Source organism: Otolemur garnettii, unplaced genomic scaffold, assembly GCF_000181295.1.
Source record: "Otolemur garnettii isolate 467f Iridium unplaced genomic scaffold, OtoGar3 scaffold00152, whole genome shotgun sequence".
NCBI classification, from domain to species: domain Eukaryota; kingdom Metazoa; phylum Chordata; class Mammalia; order Primates; family Galagidae; genus Otolemur; species Otolemur garnettii.
The window spans coordinates 1924666-1944265 of NW_003852547.1; the positions used below are offsets into that span (position 1 = coordinate 1924666).

At 46.3% G+C, this 19600-nt stretch overlaps 1 protein-coding gene across 1 annotated transcript in view; it reads left to right on the forward strand.

The window, feature by feature from the left end:
- The window catches only part of CEACAM19 (carcinoembryonic antigen related cell adhesion molecule 19), a 27065-nt gene that overhangs the window by 995 nt on the left and 6470 nt on the right, over positions 1-19600 (forward strand). The window contains 2 exon segments of the mRNA XM_023518956.1: positions 6843-6900; positions 7769-8137. Of these exon segments, the coding sequence (XP_023374724.1) occupies positions 6843-6900; positions 7769-8137 (427 nt within the window).

The following is a 19600-nucleotide window of genomic DNA, read 5'->3' on the forward strand; positions in this document are numbered from 1 at the left end:
CCACACCCGGTATATGGGGCTGGCACCCTACTCCTTGAGCCACAGGCACTGCCCTGCTTTCATTTTGTATTAGATAGTACATAAACATCCCAAAATTAAAGTTCTAAAAAGCCATCAGGGGGCCATTGCGAGTTAATCTGCATGCAGGGTATAAGGCAAGGGTCCAGCTTCACTCTTTTGGATGTGAATATACAGCTTCACACAACACTGTGAATGTATTTAATGTCGCAGATTTTTTTCTTTTCTTTCTTTTTTTTTCTTTTGAGACAGAGTCTCACTCTCTGTCACCCTGGTTAGTGCTGTGGCATCATCTGAGCTCATAGCAACTTCAAACTTTCGGGCTCAAGCAATCCTATTGCCTCAGCCTCCCAAGTAGCTGGGACTACAGGTGCCTATCACAATGCCTGGCTATTTTTAGAGACAGGGTTTTGCTGTTTCTTGCTCAGGCTGGTCTCGAACTCCTAAGCTCAAGCAATCCACCCGCCTCAACCTCCCAGAGTGCTAGGATTACAGGCATGAGCCACCATGCCAGCTAATGCCAATGAACTGTACACTTAAAATAGCAAATTTTGTGTTACTTCTCTTTTACCACAATTTTAGAAAATGAATCATGTCATCTACCAACAGCACACTAGGCAGGTGAACTGTGTCACCATAAACCCCCTCCCTAAGCTGGAGGCCAGAAATCTAAAGTGAGGGTTATATCCATATCCCTGCTCCTTTCTAGAGACTGGGGGGGGGGGACCTGTGTCCTTATCTTCCCATCTTCTACAGCCCATCTTCTGTTTGTTTGTTTGTTTGTTTTTGAGACAGAATCTCACAGTGTTGTAGCTCACAGCAACCTCAAACTCTTGGGCTCATGGGCTCAAGCGATTCTTTTGCCTCAACCTCCCCAGTACCTTGGACAACAGGTGCCTGCCTCAATGCCCAGCTAATTTTTCTCTTTTTAGTAGAGATGGTGTTACTCTTGCTCAGGCTGGTCTTGAATTCCTGAGTTCAAGCAAACCACCTGCCTCAGCCTCCCAGAGTGCTAGGATCACAGGTGTGAGCCACCACACCTGGCCTGCGCGTCACCTTTCTCCTTTGACCTTTTGCCTTCCTCTTTTAAGGACACTGTGATTACATGGTGGGTAATCCAGGATCACCTCCCCATCGCCAGAGCCTAAATCACGTCTACCAAGTCCCTTTTCACAGGTTCTAGGGATTGGGATCTGGATATTTTGGGAGACTCAATATTCTGCCTACCACTCTACTCTGGGTCCCTGCTCCACCAAGGTAAACTGTGGCAGTATTTTCTAGGGAGTTTATTTTTTTTTATTTTTGGAGACAGAGTCTCACTTTCTTATCCTTGGTAGAGTGCCATGGCGTCATAGCTTATACCAACCTCAAGCTCTTGGGCTCAAGCAATTCTCTTGCCTCAGCCTCTCAATTACCTTGGGACTACGGACACCCACCACAACACCCAGCTATTTTTTTAGAGACAAGTTCTCACTCTGGCTCAGGCTGGTCTTGAAACTTTGAGCTCAGGCAATCCACCCGCCTCAGTCTCCCAGATAGGATTACAGGCATGAACCACCATGCCCCCCCCCATGAGTTTATTTATGCACAGACAGCAAATAAATGCATTTTTTCTTTTCTCTCTGTGTTTTTTTTTTTTTTTTTCCAAAACAGGTGAACATTTCATGCACACTGCTCTCTACCTTGCTCTCCTCGCTTATGGTTCTGGCATTTCAGCATCCTTAGTTGTTCTACAGACTCCTCTTACTCCATGAGAGGGACTTACAGGACCTCTGTAACCAGGCCCCTGAGAACAGGCCTTTGAACTATTTAAACCAATGCCACTATGGTGTTGTAGTGAGTAACTTTGCACACCATCGTTTCACTCATGCTCATGCATGGGTGTAGGACGCACTCCTGGAAGTGGAATTGCTGGGCCAAGAGTGTATGCTCTCGTCCTTGGGAAAGATACTGACAAATGGCCCTTCATAGAAGTTGTGCTGATCTCTATTCCCACCAGTGAACATGGCAATGGCCTGTTTCAAAGGGACAATTCTTGGATTCCACGGTCAGAATTTTGGTATGGGTCTTGTACAAACTTATACCAAAAAAAAAAAAACCCTGAGAAAATCACAGTTATTCATATCAGAGGATGGGAGGTGGGGATGGAGATCACAGAAAAGCTGAAACACTCCCTCAGCACCATGCCTGGGTACAGCAAGGAGCCACTCCCATCTTGCCTTTGCCTTCAGGAGCTGTGAGGTCCCAGAAGCCTCCGGGTTGCAGATTGGACTGGGTGAAGATGCCTATGCTGCTGAAATTTCACTTATTTTTTAAAATTATGAAGTGATCTAGGAATTCCACATCTACATTATACATGCCCCCAAAAACTAAGTATTCAAAACTTTATGTCCACACAAAAAATTGCACATGAGATTTATAGCAGCTTTATTCATAGTTGACAAAAATTAGAAATAACTAAGATTTTCTTAGTAATGAAAATGGAATATTATGGAGGACTAAAAAGAAAGGAACTATCAAGGCAAGGAGTGGTGGCTCACGCCTGTAATCTCAGCACTCTGAGAGACTGAGGTGGGTGGATTGCCTGAGCTCAGGAGCTGGAGACAGGTCTGAGCAAGGGTGCGACCCCATCTCTACTAAAAATAAAAAGCTAGCAGGGCCTTGTGGCAGATGCCTATAGTCCCAGCTACTTAGGAGGCTGAGGCAAGAGAATCGCTTGACCCCAAGAGTTTGAGGTTGCTGAGGTGAGCTAAGATGATGCTACAGCACTCTATCCAAGGTGACAGAGTGAAACGGCGTCTCAAAGGAAAAAAAATGAACTATGGGGCCATCACAAGGCTTATTTCACTTAGTAATAAGCATTCAAGGCCCCTCCATGACTCTTCATTCCAACTACAGTAGAAGCTCTGTAGTAGACCACCCAAGGGACAGTAACAAACTGGTCAACACATGGAGGTGGTCAACATAAGGATCTAGGCCTGCTGTACTCATATGTACATGTGATGCATGTCCAATCTATGAAAATTAGGTCAACTTAAGGAAGTGGTCAATGTAGGGAGGTAGTCAACTATAGAGGTTCCACTGTATTTATATATAAATGTTCATTGCAGCACTCTTCACAATAGCTAATGTGTGATGGAATACCTGTGTGATGGAGTATTATTCAGCCATAGAAAGGAATGATGCTACAACGTGGATTACCCCCCAAAACATTATCCCCCAAGAAAGAAAATAGACACAGAAGGTCACACATTGGCTGATTCCATTTATATGAACTATCCAGAAAAGACAAATCCATAGAGTCAGAAAACATATTTGTGGTTGCCAGAGGGAATAGGGAACAGCGTTTAACAGACTCAAGGTTTCCTTTTGAGGTGATGAAAACGTTTCAGAACTAGATAGTGGTGGTGGTTGCACAACGTGGCAAATCTTCTGAATCACTTTAAATGGTAAATTTGTGTGCGTGCTTCACCACAATGAAAATTAAAAGTTTTTATAGAAAAAGAATTTTTTTTTTGAGACAGAGTCTATGTTGCCCTCTGTAGAGTGCAGTGGCATCACAGCTCACAGCAACCTGAAACTCTTGGGCTTAAGTGATTCTCTTGCCTCAGCCTCCCAAGTAGCTGGGACTACAGGTGCCCCCCACAATGCCTGGCTTTTTTTTTTTTGCTGTTGTTGTCGTTGTTTTAGCAGGCCTGGCTGGGCTCAAACCCCCCCACCCCCAGTACATGTGGCTGACGCCCTAACCACTGAGTTACAGGCACCAAGCCTAGAAAAAAGAATTTTTTCACTTCCCAGCTCTTTGCTCACTTGGCAGAATTTTCAGGAACCAATTAAAGTCATGAAATGGAAGATGGGTGTATATTAAGATATGATGACCACAACAACGCTTCCACCACCAATAGCAGAAATCTCTCCCCCTCTCCTGCCATCTGTGGGATAGAATTAAAAACAAGGAACTGGATTGCCCCGCTCTACTCCAGACATGGAGAGGGGCTCATCTTTGCCTCCCTGCCATCTGTTCTGCTTTCCCCCACCCAGCATATTGACATCATCCTCAGGTTGATACCAAAACGGCTGTTGCATTCCAGGCTTCGAATCCTGACTCAGATCCAGAGAAGCAGCCCCCCTCCTCCGGGACAAGCCTCTGGGATCAAGAAGCTTAACCTCGGCTGAGCACCCGTAGCTCAGTGGTTAGGGCGCCAGCCATATGTTCTGGGGCTGGTGGGTTTGAACCCGCCCAGGCCTGCTAAACAAACAAACAAAAATAAATAGCCGAGAGTTGTGGCAGGTGCCTGTAGTCCCAGCTACTTGGGAGGCTGAGGCAAAAGACTCGCTTCAAGCAGAAACTTCATCTTGCAGCATCCCCTCTGGTCTCATTGGCCAGCACCACCCACTGCTCAGACCAATCCCTGGCCAGAACAATGGGGCACCTAGGAGGCTATGACCAATCTGGATCTGCCCTCTGGGGCTGGGAAGAAGCCAGGATGATGGCTGAAGGACAGGATGGATGGAACCCTCGATCTCCATATTAGCAGTGACTATCTCTGAGTAGTTGGAAGATGTTTAAAGTGAATTTTATGCTCTTCTTTTTGACTACTGTCTAAATATTATTTCTGTAATAAACCTTAGCTCTTAATAATGAAAAAGGAATCACAGACATTATTTGAGAGGGAGGGAGAGGGACTGAGGGAAGGAGGAAGAGAGGGAGAGGACAGAGAGAAAAGAGAGAGAGCACAGTCGAGCAACTGGAAAATCCAGAAAAGCTGGCTTAGCTTTATGAGCTGCCTGGAAATAATTTTTGCTAGGTTTGCAACAACCTCTCTCCCATACGGAAAAAGGAAATTGCAAAACTGCTGTAAGAAGGATTGAGGTTAGATTCTTTGAGGTTGCTGACCCCAAGAACATCAGCAAGAAACCTTCCAAGTTTGTTGGGAACATGAAGAATTGGAAACCCCTCCAGGGAAAATACATTTCCCTTGAGCAGGGTTACTAGGGGCAAGGTGAGGCAGGTCACAACGTCAATAGTAGTAACAATGACGATAGGCATCATGTGTTGTTCACTTGCCAAGCCTCTTGCCTACAGTTCTACCAACGACTCTATGAGGTGGCAACGCCGCATATCCCCACAGAGAGGTGAAGTCATTTGCCCCAAGATCCTGCAGCCAAGTGGTGACTAAACCAGCCTGACAGGCAAACTCCCCAGCTCACACAGGGATGCTTTGGGGTCTGCAGCTGTTCCATCTACCTGAGCCACACCAACCTTCAAGGTGGCTCAAAGTCAAGATTCCTGATTTGGCTCAAACTGGGGGCCCTGGAAGATGCTGTCACCACTGACATGCTGACAGCATGTGTCTAGGACACACACACCACACACAAAATGCTACTGACATACTGCACCCGAACTTAAGGTCCTTTCTTCCCGCAACACCAGAAATCACACCAGGGTGGAAATGCCGATCATGGCCTGCCCCAGATCTCTCAGTCAGTGCCTGCTCTGACAGAACTTTCACAGATAATGAAAAATGTTATCTATCTGTGCTGTCCAAAGTGATAGCCACCAGTTTGAGAAACTTTCTTTAATGCATTTAATTTTAATTAGTTTAAATTTATATTTAAACAGCTCTGAGGGGGGGGCCAATGTCTACCATATTAGACAACATAACCCCAAGTCCAAGTTCTGTCCCAACAGAGCTGATGACCAGGAACAATGGCTCCCTCCCACCTCCCCAGCCTCATACACACACACACAGAGCCCTTTCCCACCTGCCCATCCACTTGACTGGGATTTTGCAGCATCCTCCATACATCCCCATGACTGCCTCAGCATCTACCCTTCTGGATATGTTGTTTATGCTGCCTGGTGCACACCAACCCACCCTATCATCGGCCTCATTCCTACTTGTACTCCATGTCTCAGCTCAGATGTCTCCTCCTCCAGAAAGCCCTCAAATGGAGTAAGGTGTTCCCTTGGGCTCTCCCAGACCCTTGGGTTCCTCCATCCCATCCCTGATTACCCTGGATCATCACTGTCTGGGGCTGGGTCCGTCCCCCACCCCACATAGGACTGAAAGCCTCAATGTGGACTGAGAGCAGGGCAGGGACAGTCTCAGTCATTGGTGTGTCGCCAGCACCACCCAGCACCCAAGGCCAAGGCAACAGGAGTATGTGTTGGAATGGATGAGTAAACAGACAAATAGAGGATGCTTTTAAAAAACTAGGCCAAGGGGCGGCGCCTGTGGCTCAAAGGAGTAAGGTGCCAGCCCCATATGCCTGAGGTGGCAGGTTCAAACCCAGGCCCAGCCAAAAAAAAAACTAGGCCAAGAGCTTTAGCAGGAGTCAGCCACAGGTGAAATCCCACCTTTGCCTGCTGCCAGACTTGCCTCTATCCCTGAGCCTTAGTCTTCACATCTGTGAGGTGGGAACAGTTAAGTGTGGTGGCTGCAGGGTAGGCAGCGTGTATTGCACCTTCCTGCAGGGGCCCGCCTGACCCAGGGGAATTGCCCAGAGGCTGCTGTTACCACTGCTGTTGCTGCCCATGGTCACACTGAGTAGATAAGGTAAAGGGGGACAGGGGAGGAGCCTGGGGAAGCCCCAGGAAGTTCCCCAGTCACTCTGGAAAACTGGTTCAACCAGTGTCTTCACTTCTGTCCCAGGGAACACAGGTGGAGTCTGTGGAAAAGGAACACTGGGGCTGGGCCAGCCTCTCTGCAGTGTCCCGAAGGCACCCCCAGGACCTCCACAGAGCTGGCCCACTTCAGATCGCCAGGCCCAGCCCTCTGGCCCCTTTGGTGTCCAGCAGGTAGCTCCTTGCCTCCGCACAGGAGATAGAGATTATCATGGGGACCCAGGGCCACATCTCAAAGAGTCTCCTGCTCTCAGGTAAGGAGGGAAAATTCTCTGAAGATTGGGAGAAGGTGGCACTTAGCCCAGAGGCTGAGGTTTTTTTCTTAGAAGGAGGGAAAGGCTCAGCGCCGGTAGCACAGTGGTTACAGCGCCAGCCACATACACCAAGGCTGGCAGGTTTGAAACCAACCTGGGTCAGCTAAACAATAATAAAACTTCAATAAAAAGTAGCTGGGCTGTGTGCTGTGGCAGGTGCCTGCAGTCTCAGCTACTTGGGAGGCTGAGGCAAGAGAATCACTTAAGCCCAGGAGTTTGAGGGTTGCTGTGAGCTGTGATGCCACAGTACTCTACCAGGGGCGACATAGTGAGACTCTGTCTCCAAAAAAAAGGAGGGAAAGCTTATCCTGGAAGATGAAGTTGTTAAAGTAAGATGAGGAGAGCAACAGTAGAATCACAGCCCTATGACCATTTTATCTATGGAATTTTCTAGAATATCAGGACCATGAAGGTGAGAATTTATTTGTGTTTGTGTTTTTGCTATATCCTCAGTGCCTAGAAATCTAGAGCAGCTTAGACCTATTATACATAGTTGATATTGTAGCTTATATGATACACATACCTATAAATATTGGTTAAATAAATGAATGAATGAATGAATTCAGATAATACATGTGTTTGAAGCAGGCCACACAACACCTCAGTGCAGAAAAACCACGTGAATCAATAAGATGGCAAACCTGTGGCATTATGTCTATATTCCCATGCCTGCACCCAGGGAAGACATCACTAATCAATGCCAGCCCTGTCTTTGGTGAACAGCACACAGAGTACTTGCTCCAGGTGATGATCTCTATCTAGGGAGGTCCCTGACCAACATCCCTGACCTCAGGCCTCCCTCCCACAGCTTCAATCCTGGCACTCTGGATGCCCCAAGACTCCCAGGCAGCCCTCCATATCCAGAAGATTCCAGAGCAGCCTCAAAAGAACCAGGACCTTCTTTTGTCTGTTGACGGTGTCCCAGACACCTTCCAGGACGTTAACTGGTACCTGGGGGAGGAGACCTCTGGAGGTACAAGGCTATTCACCTATATACCTGGACTACAGCGGCCCCAGAGGGATGGCAGTGCCATGAAACACCGAGACATTGTGGGCTTCTCCAATGGCTCCATGCTGCTGTGACGTGCCCAGCCCACAGACAGTGGCACCTATCAAGTAGCCATCACCATCAACCCTGCCTGGACCATGAGGACTAAGACTGAGGTCCGGGTGGCAGGTGAGTCTTAGGGTCTGGGGAGGAGGTGGGCAAGCCACTACTATGGACCAGGCTCTGTATAGGCATCATTTTATTTAGTCTTCTCATTCATTAATTCAACACATACTGTTTGAGCATCCACTGTGCACCAGGTCCTAGAGATATCATATGATGCTCACAAGCATTAACTAACAAAATACGTATTAAAACCTGGCTTTTGCAAGACATAGGAGAATTCGCCATCTCATTTACTATCCACATACATTTATTTATCAAATATTTATTGAGCACTAACTGAATGCCTGATCATAAGCAATACATTACTTAATCACTCAATCTTTATGTTCATAAGGCAAGTATTTATTGATGAATCCACTCTGGGAAAAGTGCTAAGGCAGTGGACAATAGCAATGGTTTCATCCATGTGCAATGGCTCACACCTGTAATCCTAGCACTCTGGGAGGCCAAGGCAAGTGGATTGCCTGAGCTCAAGAGTTCAAGACCAGCCTGAGCAAAGTGAGACTCTGTCTCTACTAAAAATAGAAAAATTAGTTGGGCATGGTGGTAGGCGTCTGTAGTCCCAACTGCTCAGGAGGCTGAGACAAAAATATCACTTGAGCACAAGAGTTTGAGGTTGCTATGAGCTATGATGCCATGCCACTCTAGCCTGGGCAACAGAATGAGACTCAAAAAAAAAAAAAAAATAGCAATGGTTTCTCAGCCTCAGCACTGGTGACATTTTGGACTGGCCAGTTCTTTGTAGTAAAGGGCTTGTGCTTGTAGAGATGTTTATTCAGCAGCATTTCTGGTCTCTATTCACTAGATGCCCGTATGACCTTCCTAGTTGTGACAACCAAAAAAGCCAGGCATTGTGGTGGGCGCCTGTAGTCCCAGCTACTTGGGAGACTAAGGCAAGAGAATCACTTGAGCCCAAGAGTTTGAGGTTGCTGTGCACTGTGATACCAGAGCACTCTACCAAGGGTGAAATAGTGAGACTCTGTCTCAAAAATACTAATAATAATAAAATAAACTCCCTTCTGATGGCCAGCCTGCTCCAAAGGATGGCCATTCTAGCTCACAAAGTTTTCTCAACTTGGCTCGGCGCCTATAGCTCAACCGGCTAAGGCACCAGCCACGTACACCTAAGGTGGTGGGTTTGAATCCCCAGCCCGGACCCGCCAAACAATAATGATGGCTGCAACCAAAAAATAGCTGGGCGTTGTGGCGGGCGCCTGTGGTCCCAGCTACTTGGGAGGCGGAGGCAGGAGACTCGCTTGAGCCCGGGAGTTGGAGGTCGCTGTGAGCTGTAATGCCACGGCACTCTACCCAGGGGGACAGCTTGAGGCTCTGTCTCAAAAAAAAAAAAAAGTTTTCTCAACTTTTTGGAGATCACAGTAACTCCATAGTCTCCTACAAAGCCTTTTTTTTTTTTTTTCTAATTTTGAACCATTAACCTTAGGAGAATTTCCTTAGCCGGCGCAGGACCCATCCCTGTGGTGCAGACAAACAAGGGCTGGGGGTGCTGAAGATCTCTCAGGTGCCCCCCTGGCTTTAAGGAGCGTCTTAGCTAAGGTGCACCCGTATAAGCCCCAGGCCTGGGTGCTGCTGTGCCGCAAGTCACCCTCATGCCTTATATGTCTCCACGGAACCACAGGTTAGGGCCCAATCGAGCTCCATACCTGTGACCAGTCATGGAGCTATACAGTCACTCATTCTTTCATACACCACTTATTCGCAGAGGCTAAACAATTCCTCCCAATCCTTTTTGCTTTTGTGGAGGCCCCCTGCCTCTTCTGTTTCTTTTTGCCCCTCTTACTGAGGCCCCCTGCCTCATGGAATTCAATTCCTTTTCCTTCCTTTTTACTGAGGCTCCCACCTCAAGGAGGTGATCAAACTCCTCTTCCACTCTTTGGAGTAGGCTTTACTAGTATTATACCCTTTTTAATCCAGTTCTTACCTAAGTCTGGACGTGCTCTTCCTCCATATGTTCGTTTGTATTGGTGAGCAGCAGCCACAGAGGACAGCAGTGAGACCTCCCTACGACCCTAGAGAGGGTCCCCTCCACGTAATCTGCACCAGAGCACTCTTAGGCAATGGCATCAGTCAGTATTTTGGGGAGTGCCCCCAAGGGGTGCTACACCCCAGCATGGGGAAGAGTCTCCGGGTTCCGATCTGCCTGCTCGTTTTCCTGGTCAGGGAACCAAAAGTGTCTCAGGAAAACAGCCAATTAAAACAGACAGACACTTACACCAACAATATAAAGGTAGGAACCTTTAATTGCTGGGGAGAACTCAGGTGCCTCAAGGCCTGAAATGCTGAGTTCCAGGGAACAGTTTTTCCTAAACATTTTTTACCTTTTTCTTCCTTCAGTTCAATATCAGCGACATAGTTATGGCTACAGATGTTAGAAACCAGGGTATTGTTATTAGTTTCAGAGTCTTTTTTCTCTTGCTTTTCAAGGTTATTTCAGCTCAGTGTAAAGTTTGTTCATGTCTTCGTAGGAGGAGTTCTTCTGCAGCTGCCTGCTGCTTTCTCAGGACCGCTAAGAAGCATAAGATTTATTTCTCCTTCCTCAAGGAGGCTGAGACAAGAGGATCACTTGAGCCCAGGAGTTTGAGGTTGTTGTGAGCTAGGACATCATGGCACTCTTACTCAGGGCTACAGGGTAAGATTCTGTCTCAAAAAAAAAAGAAAAAAAAAAAAAAGATGAAAAACAAAGCAGAGACAATTCTTTCCAGCAGCAATAAGACCTGAAAATTATGCCACTGAAACAACTTAGAAAGTAGCTTATATGCTCAGGAGAAAATGGAAGCCATTCAGTGATACATAAATTGTAAAAGAATGCATTGTCAAACTTGGAGGATGCTTAGACCCCAATAACATTTCAAAGTACAAAAAAAGTTCTCTTTCAAGGAGAACCATGACTGATTGGCAGCATGAATTAGCCTTCAACTTAACACAACAACTACGTTCGATACTTCAAAAGGAAAACATATATTATTCAATCACCATGGATGAATCAGCTGATACTGACTCAGCGCAGGTTTTATACTTTATTTGGGCCCTAGCAGAATATTTTTCTTTTCTATGAAGAGTTACTCACTTTGGGCACTCTTGTGAACAGAATCTGGGAACTAGGAGGAGACTTGGAAGAGAAGACATGGTGTGTCTTTAGTGGCTATAACAGAAGCCAGCCCTGGTGTATGCAGAAAGGGATTGAATAAAGGGTTATCGCATACTCTCAGGATCTCCAGGGGGCTGGGAACCAGAGACAAGGTAAAATTATTTGGCAGAACTTCTCCTGCAAGAGCAAGCATGGCCCACCATGTCAGCACTGGGCCCTGCCTCTGAGGCATCCAAAAGCTGTAGTCATTTGTTTGTTTTTTTCATTCATTCATTCAACAAACATTTGTTGAGCACCTCAGGCACAGAGGATACAGAACCACCAAAGACCTCTGCACCTCTGGAGTTTATATGTTTGGGGACATGTGGGCCACCACATACACTATCAATGCACCCTGCATGGTGCCTGCATCCTTGTGTCTCTGGCTTCGAAAACAAATTCCTATGAGGGTGTCTCCACCTGGGGAAGTCAGGGCCTCAGGACAGTACCTAAACTGCTAAGAGGGGCTAAGAAAGCAAGTATCTGCCAGGACTTATGACAAGGAGCATTCCACAGGCATAGGGCAGCCTGAAAACACAAGAGAGGCTCAGGAGCTGTAGGTACAGTTTGAGTATCACTTATCCAATAAGCCTGGGACCAGAAGCGTTTGGGATTTCAGATGATTTTGGATTTGGGATTATTGAAAAATATATATATATAAAATGAGATCTCCAGGGACAGGACTCAAGTCTAAACATGAAATTCATTTATTTTTCATATATACCTTATACACATAAACTGAAGATAACTTCATATAGCATTTTTAATAATTTTGTGCCTGAAACAAAGTTTGTGTTAAATTCTTGTATGTGGAATTTTCCACTTGTGGCATCATGTCAGTACCCCCACATTTTCAGATTTTAGAGCATTTTGGATTCTGCATTTTCAGGTTAGGAACGCTCAATCTGTACCCCAGCAGCCCCAGCTCACAGATGAGAGAACGAGGCTCAGAGAAGGGACGTCAGTTGCTTAAGATCCCACAGCTGGGGAGCAGCAAAAGCTCAACTCAGAACCACAGACAGGGATTATGGTCATTGACAGCTTGTGTCTGTTGTCCCATCAGTCTAGCTGTGGGTATCTGGGCTTCTTAAGCAACCCTGCACAGATTCCTCTAAGCCTTCTGGGCCTTCTGACACCCAAGGCAATTAATTACAAAGTCCAGTTCCCCTGACCACTGACATACAGGGCACTGACACACATGTATACTCTGCATCCTCCCAGCCCTGGTGTGATGATCCCCCAATCTTACAGATAGGGAAACTGAGGCATGGAGAGTTTAAGTGACTCCTTTGGGTCACTCAGCTAGAGAACAGCAGGTGCAGGACTTAAACCCAGGCTGGCTGGCTCCAGAGACCATGTCCTTAACGATGACTTTACTCTGCCTTATCAAGGACTAAGACGATGACATCAAATTACCAAATCCCTTGGGGCCTCCGCTTCTATGTCTATAAATGGGGGGCAACAACAGCACCTCCACCATGGGGTGGTTAGAAGTACTGGTTCAGCAAGTCTATATGAAGCTGCTGCTTTTTAAACTATGGAAATCAACGAAGATGAACCAAAAAGGAAAAGCAAAGGCTATTTATGCAGAGCCTGCTGTCACAGCGGAGTTAGCCACAATCACTTGCACTTAGGCAGGGACTCAAAGGCAGGCAGAGGAGTGGGAAGAGTGGAAGCTTCAGCAGTGCCCGGATTGGAGGCTGTTGTCCTGGGGAAGCTGCAGGTGACCTCCTAGAGGCAGGACATCTTGTGGGACTGGTTGAGGCGGGCAGATTTGGCTCACTCTGATTGCCTCTAAATTGGAAGTAAGGACAAAAACTAGAGGAGCTGTCAGTTATTAATCAATTCCTGCCCGTTTTAGGCCAATTGTTATAGAAGTTATTAATAAACTCCCTGGATTGGTGCGGCCCCCATAGCACAGTGGTTATGGCACCAGCCACCTACACCTAGGGTGGCAGGTTTGAACCTGGCCCAGGCCAGCTAAACAACTGCAACAACAACAAAAAAATAGCTAGGCATTGTGGCAGGCACCTGTAGTCCCAGCTACTTGGGAAGCTGAGGCAAGAGAATCACTTAAGCCCAAGAGTTTCAGGTTGCTGTGAGCTATAACGCCACGGCATTCTACCAAGGACAACATAGTGAGACTCTATCTCAAAAGAAAAAAAAAAAAGCTCCCTGGATTGTACTAGCAACAGCAATCTGGCTTCCTGCAACCCTGACTCATAGCAAGCTGGCTTCTTGGGCTATTTATTTTAAGGGGCCTTACTGGGAAGGTTGCCACAGACTGTGGGTCAGAGTTCTATTTTTACATGTAGTCTGGCCAATGTCCACTTGAGTAATAAGTCTGTCAAAGCACTCTACAGATATGATTGTGCCTAAAGATCAGCATGGATAGATCTTATCCACTGAAGAAGACCCAGATCATTCTTTGTTAGCAGAGTTGAATGTGGATGGTCCCAGAGACCAGTGAAGAGAAAACCCAAAAGGAAAGATTTCACTCCTTGAATGAAAAACAAAACGTGGGGCCCTGTTCCACTTACTTACTGATGCAGAACAAACTCAGTGGTATAAAACAACCATCATTTTTTATGTTCATGATTGCTATGATTAAGAATTCAGACAGGATATAGCAGAGATGGCTTGTTTGCTTCATGATATCTGGAGCCTCAGATGAAAAAGCTCAAAGGGCTGAGGTTGGCTTGAAAGCTAGAGGCTGGAATCACCCAGAGGTGTCTTCACTCACGTGTCTTGTGGATGGGATTATACTGATTGTCAGCTTAGACTTCAAATGGAGCTGTTGACCAGATGACCTCCATGTGTCCTCTCTGTGCGACTACTTGGGCTTCCTCACACCATGACAGCTGAGTTCTGAAGGGTATTATCTGGGGTGCAAGCCTTCCAAAATACCAGGGCCGACACTGTACAGCTTCTTTTTCCCTAGCCTTGGAAGTCACACAGTATCACTTATATGAGATTCTTTTGATTAAGTGAGTCACTAAGGTTGGCCCAGATTCAAAAGAGGGAGATTAGACCCCTCCACTTGATAGGAAAACAACAAGGTCATATCATAGGAGGACATGTAGGAACAAAAGATGTTGTTACCATCAACTTACACCGTATTCCACAGGTTCCCTGTTTATAACTTCATTGTTCATAGTAACAAGGAAAACATATAACAGTTACAAAAAGAGGACACTTAATAAGCAAACCAGGGAGTGTTTTTGTTTGTTTGTTTTGTTTTTGAGACAGTCTTAAGCTGTTGCCCTGGGTTCAGTGCTGTGGCATCATAGTTCACAGCAACCTCAAACTCTTGGGCTCAAGCAATCCTCTTGCCTCAGATTTTCTATTTTTAGTACAGATGGGGTCTTGCTTTTGTTCAGGCTGGTCTCCAACTCCTGAGCTCAAGCAATCCATCTACCTCAGCCTCCCAGAGTGCTAGGATGCAGGCAGGAGCCACTGGGCCTGGTCCCAGGCAGTGCTCTAGATGCAGCAACAGAAACTGTTCCTGGCTGATTTAAGCAGAGAATGAATGGATTAAAGGGTCCTGAACAGCTCAGAGACTCTCTAGGAGGGCCAGGAACCTGGCTTAGGAAGAGTAATAGGTTGAATTTTGTCCCCACCAACAAAAACACTTACTTGTTGAAGTCCTAACCCCCAGTATCTCAGAATGTGACCTTATTTAGAAATGGGGTCATCTTTACAGAGGTGATCAAGTTAAAATAAGGACATTAGTGTGAGCCCTAAAAAATATGACTGATGTCCATATAAAAGGGGAAAATTGGGACATAGAGACAGACACCCAGGAAGAAAAGCATGTGAAGATGCGTCTACAGGCCAAGGAACCTCAAAGACCCCCAGCAAATCACAGAAGCCAGGCAAAAGGGTTGGGACAGATTCTCCCTCAGCCCCTCAGAAGGAACCAGTCCTGTCAACATCTTGATCTTGGACTTGGAACCTCCAGAACTCTGAGACAATTACTTTCTATAGTTGAAGCTACCCAGTTTGTGGCACTTTGTTACAGCAAATTAATACAGGGAAGACAGCATCAAAATCAGGCCATTCCCCCAAGAAGCCACCCACAGCAGAGAGAATAGCTTATGGCACTGGGCAAGAGGAGTCACCCCACTTGTTCCTTCATCAGAGTCCAGCCAAGCTGGGCTGATGCCAACAGAGCAGGGAGTCACAACTTTACTCATGCCCTGCTTTCCTTGAAAAGAAAATCTTGAGTTTTAACTGAATGGAGCCCTGCCCCAAATAAAGACACTTTTTAGCCCCATTCATGGATGGCTTGTTCCAACGTGCTTTAAACACACTGCTTTGACTAAACAAAGCGCCTACCTTGCTGCTGACACTGAGACCCTGGGAAATTTCACATACAAATTCTCTTACAAAATGGAAGGTCTGGGAGAACCAGGGTGGTCTTCTCACACAGCGGCTATGGGCTGGCGCCGAGGAGCACCACCCCCTTCCTACGGGCTGTGAGCTCCTAGAGGGCCTTGGTCTCCACCAGGCTGCCTGCCTTTATTTGTTATCCCACTCAATCATCACAGTAGCCCTGGAAGGAGGTGGTATTTTCTCTTATTTTACAGAGGAGGAAACTGAGGTTCAGAGAATCCCACAGTTTACCAGCAGCGGAGTCAGAACTCAAACACAACTCTTCTAGACACCCTATATGGGTTTAGTGTCCTCATTAATCCAGTGACTTAGTCAGTGGTGGAGAACATCTGAGCAAAATAAAATAACAATGTGGTGGCTCACGCCTATAATCCTAACACTCTGGGAGGCGGAGGCGGAGGCGGGTGGATTCCTTGAGCTCAGGAGTTCAAGAGCAAGAGCGAGACCCCATCTCTACTAAAAATAGAAAAAAATCTAGTCAGATGTTGTGGCAAGTGCCTATAGTCCCAGCTACTCAGGAGACTGAGACGAGAGGATAGCTTGAACCCAAAAGTTTGAGGTTGTAAGCTGAGGCCACAAGCACTCAACCCCAGGGCAACTGAGTGAGACTCTGTCTCAAAAAAAAAAAAAAAAAGATAACAATTTTCACTCACTGTTCTGGGGGTTCAATAAGGTAGAAGGTACAGAAGTTGCAAGCAGAGTGTCTGGAAGAGGAACAGCCTGCAATCCTCTGGGCCTTGACTTCCTCATCTGCAAAATGGGCCTAATTTATCTGCCTTCCTGGTCTCTGGGGACAGCTACCAAATATACCCAAAGACTAGGCAAGCTTGTATGTATTGTCTTCTTCCCAATTAAACCTTTAAAATGTTCTCTAGACACTTTGAACAGAAAATCTCATAGGGAAATGATTCACTCAAAATATTTATTAATTTGATTACACAAAATATATACCAAATGACACTCTAGTTCATTTGCTAGAGTTCCATGTCATCAATCTAACTCACAGCAACCTCAAACTCCTAGGTTTAAGTTTTAGGTTTACTCCTGCCTTAGCCTCCAGAGTAGCTGGGACTACAGGTGCCCACCACAATGCCTGACTTTTCTATTTTTAGTAGAGATGGGGTCTTACCATTGCTCAGGCGGGTCTTGAACTCCTGAACTCCAGCAACCCACCTGCCTCAGCCTCCCAGAGTGCTGGAATTATAGGTGTGAGCCACTGCACCTGGCCAGCCAGAACTAACAGTTTTTATTCCACTCACAAAGAGATAAAAATAGCCTATTCCCACCCTTCGAGAGCTCACAAGATACAAGTGCCTCTTTTGGAAGACACATAGAGTGGTCATTAGGAGTTCAAGTTGTCTGAATGTCATCCCAGCGCTGTTCTTATCCTGAGCCCTCAGGCAGGTTGATTTACGTCTCTGTGCCTCAGTTTCCTCATCTCTAAAATAGCACAGAACCTACTCCATTGTTGGATAACTGAGAGAACATGTGTGTGTGTGTAGATATTCATTCAATCTTCCTAACCCTAACAGGTATAATTACTGTCCTCATTTCATAGATAAGTCAAATCTCAGAGAGGTTGAGTAATTTGCCCAAGGGCACACGGTCAGTAGGCAGAAGAGACTTGAATCCTACCTCGCATTATGGCCTCACAGTCTTTAAACCTAGCTTCCAGGAAAGGCTGGAAAATAACAGGTGTCCAGCTTGAGATGAAATCTGGGTGGTCAGAAGAGTGGCAGCCAGGAAGGCTTGGTCCCAATCCTGACAAGTCCAGTTTAAAAATCCTCCAAGTCCCCTATGTCTCCTACAAAATACAGCCTTTTGCTGGAAGGAAGGAGGTGTCATCAACAAGGTGAGAAAAAGCAGGTTGATGAGGGAAGAGTGTCGGGAAGTAGGTTTTAGAGGTGCTGAAGATGGTAAGAAATCCTCGGAAGCAGAGATGTTGAGGTGGGGGAGCTGAGGCGTTCCATCTGGGCCATGCTGTGTTTTATGTGCCATCCAGATGGTTGGATACAACTGAAAAGCAGGAGAAAGCGTGGGGCTGGAAATAGGAAATTAAACATCAGTGTTCCATGGATAATCAGCGCTCATTGATGTAGGCAGGGATGGGGGAGCTATCACAAGACATCACACAGTTCCTCTTCCTCTCCTCTCCCCCCACAGAAAAGCATAAGGAGATGCCCAGTGCACACCTGCCCATGAACACTGGAATGGTGGCTTCTGTCATCATTGGATCTCTTGCTGCTGGAGCCCTCCTCATCAGCAGCATTGCCTGTCTCCTGGTGACAAGAGGCTGGAAGGGCCAGAGCCACAGGTATAGGGGCCCCAGGCCTCTCCTTCCTCTGTCTCCTCCCCGACCCCTCTCAGGTCCCATTGATTCTTCCACAAGTTACATCATCCAATTCATACACAATCTCATCAAATCTTAAATGTGGTCAGACACCGTGGCTCACGTCTATAATCCTAGCACTCTGAAGGCCAAGGCAGAAGGATCCCTTGAGCAGGAGTTCAGCAACAAGACCCCATCGCTACTAAAAATAGAAAAACTAGCCAGGCATTGTGGTGGACACCTCCAAGTACTTGGGAGGCTGAGGCAGGAGGATTGCCTGAGCCCAGGAGTCCAAGGCTCCTGTGATCTATGCTGATGACATGGTACTCTAGCCTGGGGCAATAGATTGAGACTGTCTCAAAAAAAAAAAAAAATCTTGGAACCCCTGAGTTGATAAGATCTTTTTATCCTATATTGGACAGAATTCTGCATTGTAAGAAACAGGAAATCTACTCTAAACTGGCTTACCAAAAATAAGAAATTTTAGGCCAGGCACAGTGACTCACACCTGTATTCCTAGCACTCTGGGAGGTCAAGGAGGGTGGATTGCCTGAGCTCACCAGTTCCAGACCAGCCTGAGCAAGAGCAAGACCCTGTCTCTAAAGATAGCCAGGTGTCTGTAGTGCCAGCTACTCAGAAGGCTGAGGCAAGAGAATCGCTTGAGTCCAAGAGTTTCAGGTTGCTGTGAGCTATGATGCCCTAGCACTCTACTGAGGGTGACAAAGTGAGACCCTGCCTCCCTCTCCCCCCAAAAAAGAAATAAATAAATTTTGTATACTACATAACTGATTAGCTTCAGATATGGCTGGATCCAAGGCTTCCATTTTGTTAGGAAACTCCTCCATAGATCTCCTTGACTCTGTTTTTTCCTATGATGGTATAATTCTCAGGCATGCTATCCCTTATGGTGTGACAAGATGGCTCCCAGTGTCTCCAGGCTTATATGCCACCAGCTCAGCCACTCCAGAGGAAGAAGAGCACCTTTTCCTGCTAGTTCCAGCAAAAGCACCAAGCCTGCCTCTCATTGGTTTAACTTAGTCACATGTCCTTACATGAACCAATCATTGTGGCCAAGTATTGGAATGCTCTGATTGGCCAAACTGCACTAGTTGTGCAGCCCTAGAACCAGGGGTAGATCAAACTCTGCTGATTAAATGGACTGAGAGTAGGGAGGAGTTCCCCCAAAGAAAACTAGGTGCTATTGTCAAAGAAGGGGAGTGGATGGTGTGTAGACAAAACCATCAGATGTACCTACCTCTGTAGAAACTTTAACCTATTTCCCCAGGAGACAGTCTATTCATGAAAAATCCCTTCCTTATGAGATAGGTGTATCCAGAACTTTCACTTGTAACCTTGATTCCAAACTGACTGCAGATAAGATGTCTAATTTTTCTGCCACCCAATAGTTCTCAGAATATGAAAGCAGCAATTTGTCTCCTCCCTCAACTTCTCCTTATTTGCTGTGGTTTCTTGACCTCCCCTCTCTCCTACTTGTCTTTGTTCTGAAACTTTCTACTTTAGGGATGACAAATACCTTTTATCTCTCAGCCTTACTTTGATCGGTAAATCAGTCAACATATATTTCTTTTTTTTTTTT